General features: G+C 43.4%; 1 protein-coding gene across 2 annotated transcripts; it reads right to left on the reverse strand.

Moving 5' to 3' along the window:
* Positions 1-4,734: 4,734 nt before the first annotated feature.
* Positions 4,735-9,793, reverse strand: ccr9a (chemokine (C-C motif) receptor 9a). 2 transcript variants are annotated; one of them, XM_083781296.1, is made up of 6 exons: positions 9,734-9,793; positions 8,861-8,927; positions 8,133-8,177; positions 6,908-7,105; positions 5,958-6,374; positions 4,735-5,279 (listed from the first exon to the last, which is right to left on the reverse strand). In XM_083781296.1, exons 3-6 carry the CDS (start codon positions 8,175-8,177, stop codon positions 4,824-4,826), a joined length of 1,116 nt encoding a protein of 371 aa, XP_083637422.1. In that variant the 5' UTR covers positions 8,861-8,927; positions 9,734-9,793; the 3' UTR covers positions 4,735-4,823. The 2 variants fall into 2 exon arrangements, with proteins under 2 accessions (XP_083637422.1, XP_083637423.1); XM_083781297.1 differs by lacking the exon at positions 9,734-9,793 and having other exon boundaries at positions 8,861-8,977.

Consider the following 9,793-nt stretch of genomic DNA (forward strand, 5'->3'; position numbering starts at 1 on the left):
AACGTGTTTATTTTATGCCTGCTCACAGTATTTTCTTATGGAGTGATATAGATACTGAACTTGAGTGAAAGAAGACCACTCAAATAACAATCAATGATCTCTGGTTGTAGACTGGAAATGACGCCACTTTTTTGTTACGCTGTTTGGCTGAAGGGGTTGTCTCTCAACGCTGTACTCACAGCCAAACATGAATTGGCAGACTCCACAGAAATGAATGGAAATGCGAGTTCAAGGGGGAGTGGTTAACGCATGTCGCACCATAATCGTATATTTAAGTTTTACCCCCCCCCCCTCCTCAACCCGCTGAATTGACTCATTGGGAGATCTAAAGGCCCTTTGACGAATGACTGTGAGCTTTGTTCTTGAGCGATTCTCACAACCCTCTACCATATTGCCGAATTTCGTGGAAAACGACAGCACGGAACTGCCAAAACTGTTAAAAGTGGCAGAAACACAGACTTTATAGTTCCCAAACGTTATTCGCTATTTTCAATATACTTCTCATTTATTTTTGATGGGCACTAGCCCCTCCTATATCCAGCTTTTGGTGTCTGTCCACAAACTCAGCAGTAAAGTAAAATTCCCATTGATAATGAATAGAGAATCTTACGTCAAAGTCTATGAGAAAATATAGACAGTCTATTTTACGTCATGATGATGTACGATAAGAGCGCCACTCACTTCACACAGGTGTGATTTATTTTTAAATGTATGGAATTTCAAACGTCGTGACCATACAAATTGGTATGTCCCGACTCCAGACCCACTGTTTGGGAAACAGGGACACTGAGGGCTGTATTTTGCGTGTCTTAACCCATTCTGACCGGGCACCCATTTTGGTGTTGGCATCATGTTATGCTTTAGCTATTGAAAAATAGCAGATCTACAAGCTCATATCGCGCCACCGAGTGGCGCGATACGAGCTTGTAGGTCTGCTATTTTTGAAAAAAATCGACACGACTGACATTTTTAGAATCTGATCTCAGGTCAGAATGGGTTCATCAGACCAGTGTGTGTCCGGCGGAAACCTCGTATGAATCTGATCTCAGGTCAGAATGGGTTAAGTACCAGGTCTTATTCCCTAACTTGAGTAAACTAAAGACCTGGAGGTGTGATCAATGCTCTTTGGCCACTCAGAATAGCCAAATGGCATTGATCACGCCTCCAGGTCTTTAGTTTACTCAAGTTAGGGAATAAGACCTGGTACTTAAGACACGCAAAATACAGCCCAGAGTATTTAAGGAAAACAGTTATTATATGACACAATCTAATGAATCTATGGGATTTTTAATGGGGAAAATACTTCCATCGCCCAGGAATAGTGGCAGTGACTAGGGCGGGAGCTCGTTAATGTTTATTGATAATGAGCACCTTATCGAGCCTGCTTATTGATCTGGACACATCATGTGAAAGATTTCATATTGTGCTGATCCCTCGTGCTTGAGGACATGTGCGTGTGTGTTTGTATAGCATCAGGTTGTACGTGGCATGGTTGAAACAGGAAGTGTTACACGAGTGTCTGTTCGCTGTGCACAACACAACCACTTCCTGTTTTCATCGGCCATATCTCTCTAAGTTACATTTGGCGGTTTTGTGTGTGTGTGTGTGTGTGTGTGTGTGTGTGCGTGTGAAATGCGTCACCTCCGACGCATGTCTGCCTGCGTGTTGACAACTGAACGATCTGGCCACACTATTCCCCCTGACATGAGTATATATAGTTTTATCATTTCTGTATTCGTCATTATCAAGTGTTCATGAACTCCTCATCTGACGTGCCTTCGTCTGCAAACTATGTAATAACGTTTAGGTGATTTAATGTTTGCTAAGGATTTGCACATTTTCTTAAACTTTACTCAATGTGGGGATAGTGAATAACACATTAACAGTAAACTACAAAGTACATAATCCCTCTGAATATTGTTGCTGTCAGGCGGGAAACCTATCCAGGGGCATCGGACTGGAGAAAAAGTGGGACACACCTGCTACTACTAAAACTTCAAAAAAAAAAAAAACTACATTGCTTGTCCCAGGTCCCAGAATTTGGTGCTACACTCCTGAACCTCCTGAAAGTGAAAGATAAAGTTCTTAAGTGTGTTTTATAAATATTGAAGCAATGTAAAGTATTAACAAGAGATTGTGAATAAATAATAACCTTTGCCTTGGCAAAATAAATTGCCTTGTGATGAGTCTGACTTATTAGCCAGGCTATACATTGGAACACAAGCTCTTTTTTGTTTCTTCTTTTTATCTTTTCATCCTATACTGATGTACAGTACCAGAGGAAAGAGGAAAATGTTATGTCTATAGTTTATGCTGAAACCAGACGAAACAGCTTCCCCATTCTAAAGTAACAAGCTGTTCATACTTGAAAAACATGTGGTGCACTTTGTACACATTCTAACCACAGACAAACATGTACTTTTAAAAGGTCAGAGGTCATAGTGTAGGGGTCGGAATTCATATCAGTAATTCTAGCATAATATGTAGCAACGATCAGCTATCAGTGCACAAACTGTGTTTGAAAACATGAAACCTATGGATTATGATGGTGTACTGTACAGCATACAAAAAACATAGGCTTCATACTGTATTTCAATGACAATAATTGGTTTTTCAACTTCCCCCAAAGCTCTGAACACATATTTTCTACATTAAAAAAACAAGACATATTCATTCATATAAAGAGCTTTGTTTTACAGCGCAACATTAGAGAGACACAAAGTGAGTCTGTATTCTGTACATTTGTACATATCAATATTATTAGACATTTATAATCATTAGTCATTAGAACAGTGGTTCTCAAAGTGGGGTCCGGGGACCCAGGGGTCCTCGAGGGGGTTCCTCAGCTAAATGAGTTTATATAGCATAAAATTCACATCAACCCCAATATACAGTACATTGGCCGTTTGAACGTAGATGATCTACAGTACAACCTCACAGCGTGTCATGATGATGTGACACTTTGTGAGCTTGCAGATCTGCCATTTTCAAAAAAAGTAATCTAAAAATTCAGAATGTTTTTGAAATATTTTAACACAAATATTAATTGTATGGGGGTCCCAGGGCACAAAATATTTTCAGATGGGGGTCAAATGCACATTCATTTGGGGGTCCTTGACATGGAAATGCTTGAGAACCTGCGCTCCATTAGAAGACAGTTCAAGTTCAACATGGGTGGTGCAGTTCTATTAGACCTGACGGAAGCAGTGAAGGAAGTCTTCTTGTGCGTTTCTCCATTTGGGTGTCACAACCATCGCCCATGTCACCATCCATATACGAAAACAAAAGCTGCCAGTCAGTCAATCACACTTAAGTTGCACCACCGTAGATGCGTCCTTATGATTGTCACAGTGTCTGCCAGTACGCACAACGACAGTTTGAACTTGCCATGCCATTTTGGAAATAACCCTTCCTACTTTCGGGCCTCTTCCGACGTCCATCACAGGTGTTACCGATGTTACTGATACTAATGAAGGCCCAGCTGTTCCATTCTGGTCAAACAGATTCAAGGTGCTGCTATTTTGCATGTTGGCTCACTGGAAACACTCTGCTACAACAGATGGGGGTCTCATAGTGTCATTGAGTGGATCCAAACGGCCTCATACTGGTGTGTAATTCTGATTGTGTACAAATGGAACCATAAGGGAGGGTCCATTTAGGTTCCATGTACAGTATACTCTCTCAGAGTTATGGCGGTCCTTGAAATTAAAAAGTTTGAGAACCACTGCTACATTAAATGGAACATGTCCTTAATTGGTATTGTCGGTAACACCTGTGGAGATAGTTGGAAGAGGCCCGGAAGTAGGTAATTTCCAAAATGGCGTGTATGCATAGACCCTGTTTCTGGCTCTTAATAAAACCTACGGAGGGTCAAACATCCACTTACATGGACCCAGAGCTTTGTCATCTAAGCTTTCTGCTTTGTCCAATTTGTCTGATAATGGCTGTTAACGACTTAAGTACGACTTAAGTTTCCTTAAGCTACGGCGGCTCGGTTTCTCAGATAAGATTCTCAGAACCACAATTTGGGCTCTGCTCGGGAGGTGGTACTATAACAATGGGAACCCAGAACAAAGAACTTGCACTTTCTATGATAGTCAGAATAGCTGATCTACAAGCTGGGAGCTGTGAACTTCTCAGGTTTTTATTTATGATGCTGGGTGCTTCTGGTTATAAGGGGAAAAAAAGTTTCAAGTTAACCGAACATTCCCGCGCATATAGTAGGCTACAAAAAGTGTATATATTTTCTTTTACAATTTTTTATCCCACAATTTTGCAACCCATTTTTTCATCCAGTGTCAATTATTGTCTAATGTAATCCTGGGCGCTACACTTCCTCTGCCAACCTGAGGGGGGGCAGTGGACTGACCTCATGCTTCCTTCTATGCATGAGGAATCCAAGCTGCTTCTTTTCACCTGACAGGGGGGAGTTTCCTCGGCCCGACGTAGCACGTGGAAGGAACACGTTATTCCGACCAGTTCCAATCCCCTCCATCAGGCTCCCCGGCTGGCCAGGAAGATGTAGTTAGAGACCATAGAGACCAAAAACTGCATGTTTTTTGTGAGGGTACCTACCTACCCTAGGGGACATGGAGAGAACATGCAAACTCCACACAGAAAGGGCCTTTCGCCAACCCAACCTCGGGTATGGGCACTGATGATGCGAAGGAGAGAACACGCCCCCAGCGGGAAACAAACCCATGGACCTTCTAGCTGTGAGGCAACAGCACTACCGACTGTGCCACCGTGCCCCCCATCTCAAAGTCAACAATACTAAAAGCCGCCGTCGTTTCGTGAAAAGCCTCTACGAATCGTAGTACGTCCTACAGGGACAGAGCCGTGGGCGTTGTGTCGTCCGACGTGACCGACATGACAGAGAGCCGCGGCGGCCACAGCTTGCCGCCGGCGCCTGTGGGCAGGCAGCGGTACGCCTGCAGCAGCTTCAGCACGTCCCGGCGGAAGCGCACGCCCACAAAGGCATAGAGGAAAGGGTTGAGGCAGGCGTGCGTGTACGCCAGACTCATCAGCACCTGTTCGGCCACGTGCAGGCGCTTTTTTTCCGCGCAGTCGTCAAAGAGTTCAGGACGCACGGCCTGCGCCACGTCTGTCACCAGGATGCAGTTGTACGGCAGCTGGGTGAGGACGAACACGACCACCACGGCCAGGATGACGCGCATGGCCTTGTGCTTCTGGAAGTTGCGCGTCTTGAGCAGCGTGCCCACAATGACCGAGTAGCAGAAGAGCATGACGCAGAAGGGCAGGCAGAAGCCCACGCTCACCTGCAGAGGATCAAGCGAGGATCAAGAATTAAAGAATGTTTTAATTTCAATCTCAAGGCGGACACTTTGGGATAAAGGCAACCTTGGCACAGGGGAGGGTGATCACTGGCACACTGGCATAAGTGTGAGAGAGAGATTTTGTATTTTTGAGTGGTGCAGCCACTCCTAGAACAGTAATGGGACAGTCTGTCCCTCCCTATGTCTGTCTGTATGTCCGTATAGTATGTTTAGGGTAACAACAGGGGGCACTGTTGCACCACTCACTTCAGACTGGTCAGATTTCTTATTTAAAAAAAGGTTTAGTCAGTTAAATGAAGTCCCCACACATACATCTATATACAAATTCCATCCGGCAAATAATTGTACAATGATTTGAACTCCTAACTCTGACTGGGGAGGGAGTAGTCTGGGAGATAATTGTGTTATTGCTCTGAGTCTAATGATCATTACATCTTGATGTGAAAAAACACATTTCTAATGGAGAAGAAACAATAAAGGTTGTTGTGTGTAGCACATATGGACATTCAAAATCATTTGGAAATATTTAATTTAATTTCATAATTCAACGTCGATATGGCACACTGATTATCAAGAAAATTAAAACACTTCATGTTAAAAAGGCCGACCCCTTTAACCGCAAGGCCACGGAGTTGGTTATTTTATTTTTGAGCTATTTACCTGCAGAGAAATGACGGCTATCTTGGTCTTGTTGCCTATGTCCGAGGGGTAGACCAGGCGGCAGTATTGCTTGCCGTCGTCCGACTCGGCAGGCATGGCGAACTGGAACTCGGGTACGGCCAGGAAGATGGATAGCATCCAGACGGCGGCGCATGCCAGCATGCTGCACTGCAGGCGCTTCTGCTTGGAGTTGTGGGCCTTGGTGGTCTGGACGATGGCGATGTAGCGGTCCACGCTGATGCAGGCGAGCAGCAGCATGGAGCTGAACAGGTGGATCTTGTACACTCCTTTGTTAAGCTTGCACAGACCCAGACCGAAGCTCCAGCCGTGGGACGCCTCCACGGCCCAGAAGGGCAGGCTCACCAGGAACAGGAGGTCAGCCACGGCCAGGTTGAGCAGGTAGATGTCTGTCATGGTCTGATATGAGAGGAGAGGACAATTCCTGATTCCCGACCCATTTGTACATCTTTTAAATGATGACTCTACGCTCTCTCTTACAGTAAAGACACGCAAAGTCTGGTTGACAGGACTTATACAGCAGCCAAAAAGATCATAGAACAATGCTGGAAACCCCCACATGACATTTCCAAAACACATTGGCTACGGAGCTTTGCCTATCTGGAACTGTCATCGGCAAGGATTAATCAGGCCCAACAGGACACAATTTCAATGTGGATAGACCTAATATCAGACCTGTGATGTAGTGGATGTGTTGTGGGTTGAACATTTTGTGAATAGGATGGTGGGGGGAGGGAGAAGGGGGGGTTATATTATGTTCAGTATTGCTTTGAAAAATGATTATATGTTTTTATCTTTGTCTAAAATCAATAAAAATGGAATGAAGAATTGAATGAATGGATGAAAAAGTCCATATTGGCTGCATGCCGTGCACATGACATAATCTTCAAACGCCATGCATTGGAGCCCCTCAAAAAACAAGAAACACTGACCTTCAGACGTTGGCGGAAGTGCAGGTAGACCCAGACCACGGCCATGTTTCCCAGACCTCCCACCAGCACGATGGTCCAGAACAGAGGAGGCTGGAAGTGAGCTCTGAACGAACGCACCGATGCCACGTCGCACATGTGGTCGTAGTCGTCAATGTCGTAGTCGGCTTCGGTGGTGACTCCCTGACTCGTGGGAGTATCCTGGTGAGTGCATGGGGGGATTGAAGAAAAAGGTCTTTCACTGAAGAAAGGTCTTTGGTGAGACTAGACCGGTGCCTGGCTGTAGAGCACACTCTACCAGGGGCGCTGGAAGGTATTTATACCAGGGGGAGCTGAAGGGTGGGAGGGATATCTCCCGAAAAAAATCGGGTCTTATTCGGGTATAATTGGCCTAATAATGACTTATTTAGGACCTAGTTAACCGAGTTAATCATAATAACAGTATGTGACTCTTATTGTGTTGTTGTTTGGGTTAGATTTATTTAAACCTGGTGCAGGTGAAAGTATAACTACAATAGGTTTTTGCTGTCTCGTCATGTTGTGTCTGTCAACTCACTCGCTGTGCATTCTGAATTCAGCACGCTCTGATAGACATGTCAAAGAATTCTCCTCTCCACCAGCAGGGGGTGCTGGAGCACCCTCCGCACCCCCCTTCCAGCGCTGATGCACTCTACACTACCTGTAAGGGTCCAGATTTACAGACCTGTAAGAGTTACAGACCTGTAAGAGTTATAGACCTGTAAGGGTCCAGATTTGGTTCCATTTGTACACTTGTTACAGACCTGTAAGGGTCCATTTGTACACTCTCAGCGTTACAGACCTATACATTTGGATCCATTTGTACACTCTTATAGAGTTAGACCTGTAAGGGTCCATTTGTACTGTACACTCTCAAAGTTACAGACCTGTAAGGGTCCAATTGGTTCCATTTGTACACTCTCAAAGTTACAGACCTGTAAGGGTCCATTTGGTTCCATATACACTCTCAGAATTAGACCTGTAAGGGTCCATTTGGTTCTATTTGTACACTATCTGAGTTACAGACCTCTGAGACCTGTAAGGGTCCATTTGGTTCCATTTGTACACTATCCGAGTTACAGACCGGTGGTCCCTGAACCAGACATTGAGAAACAGTGTCTAACAAAACAGTTTAAACGTCAACCGCACCAATGCAACACTTTGCATCCTAATAAAACTCTAAACCACAAACTCTGCAAGTGAGACCTACCAGAGTCATGAAAGATGTCATCATCATATCAGTGGTAGTTTCCATCTAGAGATAAGGCAGAGGAACAAGAGTTACAGATCTACTTTATTACTACGACTACTACTACTACAATAATAATAATAAAACTATTTATATAGCACTTTTTTAAACCAAGTTACAAAGTGCTTGAACAATCAAAACAATATAAAACATCAAAATACAACAATAATGTAATAACCAAATAATAATGATAGAAAAAACAAATAAGCAATAATACCAAGAATACTACTACTACTACTATTATTACTGCTACTACCCCATTACAATTACAATTACAGATATCATATAATTTTTTTGTCCATCAAAAGTTACTAGGCTACAATATTTACTACTTTAAACAGGTATTACTACTAGTAGTTAAACAGTTACTACTGGGTTAGATTAAATTGTACATATTCAGTGTTAACAGTCTAATAATTGAATGCATCATAACCCAGTAAACATGTTACATGTTAAAAATGCTCGCACGCTAGCACGCACACTTGCATGCACGCTCATTCGCTCACATGCATGCACACGCACATGCACACACACTTCCACGTGTAGGCTTATTTTATCCAAAATAGAAAAATGCACCCAAATGATCAACCTTTACATTTAGACACAATCACCAACTGAATTGGTGGACAGTTGAAGCATAGTTTGAAATAATTGATGGTTCAATATTGATTGATTGATTTGTTACTTACTGTGCGCGTGAGAGCCAGGAGAGTGCTGCTGCTGTGCGTGACAGACTGTTGACAACATGTGAGATGTCTGTTAGACCACAAACACAAAGTGACATGAAGTGACGTCAACGAGGAACACAGAACGTCTGTCTGTCTGTCTGTCTGCCTTCTGTCTTACAGAGAAAAACACTCTCCGCTGACAGGTGCCTCCCCAGCATATAGGCGAAATATATTGCATTACTCTCCTCTTGAGTCTCCTATCGACTGATGACCTGGTCATCAAATTATTGGCATATAGGAATTGACAAAAACTAAATAAATCTCCATGAATTCAAGGTTTCATGGGGTGTTTAATTGATAGAACATAATTGATTTTGTGGGTGAACGAACGACTCATTTAAGCTAATCACCTGGGGACCTCCCAAAATCATTTGGGGACCCCCTGGGTCGTCTATACTAGCCCCTGGTGGACAAAGCCTGCACTGTGGTGTGTGTGACTGTATGTGTGATAACATGTTATAAGCTCTAGGGCAGTGGTACTCAAAGTGGTCCCCAGAGGTCCTTGGGGGTCCTCAGACAGATTTGTTAAGACAGCATCGCAATCATTTTAAACACTTTATCCATGTATATACTGTACGTTGGCTGTTCAAAGAAAGCAGATCTACAAGCTCATACATCATGCTATTTGAGAAAACTTGGTCCCTGGCACACAACATTTTCATATGGGAGTCCGCAATTCAATTTGGGGGTCCTTCACATGAACAAGTTGGAGAACCACTGCTCTATAGGCTCAATATATAGACTAATGAATGGAAACATATAAGGATGTATAGTTTAAGCAAACAATTACGGTATCTATAAATGAATCATATGTATGCATATAGAATGTATTACCTGCCTTCAGTGTTGAATTAATTGAGTTTCCGTCCGTCTGCGTGTGTGTGTCTGTTATCC

The sequence above is a fragment of the Protomyctophum parallelum genome, assembly GCF_964188405.1.
Source record: "Protomyctophum parallelum genome assembly, chromosome: 14".
NCBI lineage: Eukaryota > Metazoa > Chordata > Actinopteri > Myctophiformes > Myctophidae > Protomyctophum > Protomyctophum parallelum.

Excerpts from the sequence above, each read along its gene's own strand:
- ccr9a (XM_083781296.1), bottom strand. The coding sequence starts at position 8,177 with ATGGAAACTACCACTGATATGATGATGACATCTTTCATGACTCTG. Across the intron at positions 6,375-6,907 it reads ACTTCCGCCAACGTCTGAAG|ACCATGACAGACATCTACCT; the intron begins GTCAGTGTTTCT and ends CTCTCATATCAG. Across the intron at positions 5,280-5,957 it reads TAGCCGTCATTTCTCTGCAG|GTGAGCGTGGGCTTCTGCCT; the intron begins GTAAATAGCTCA and ends GATCCTCTGCAG.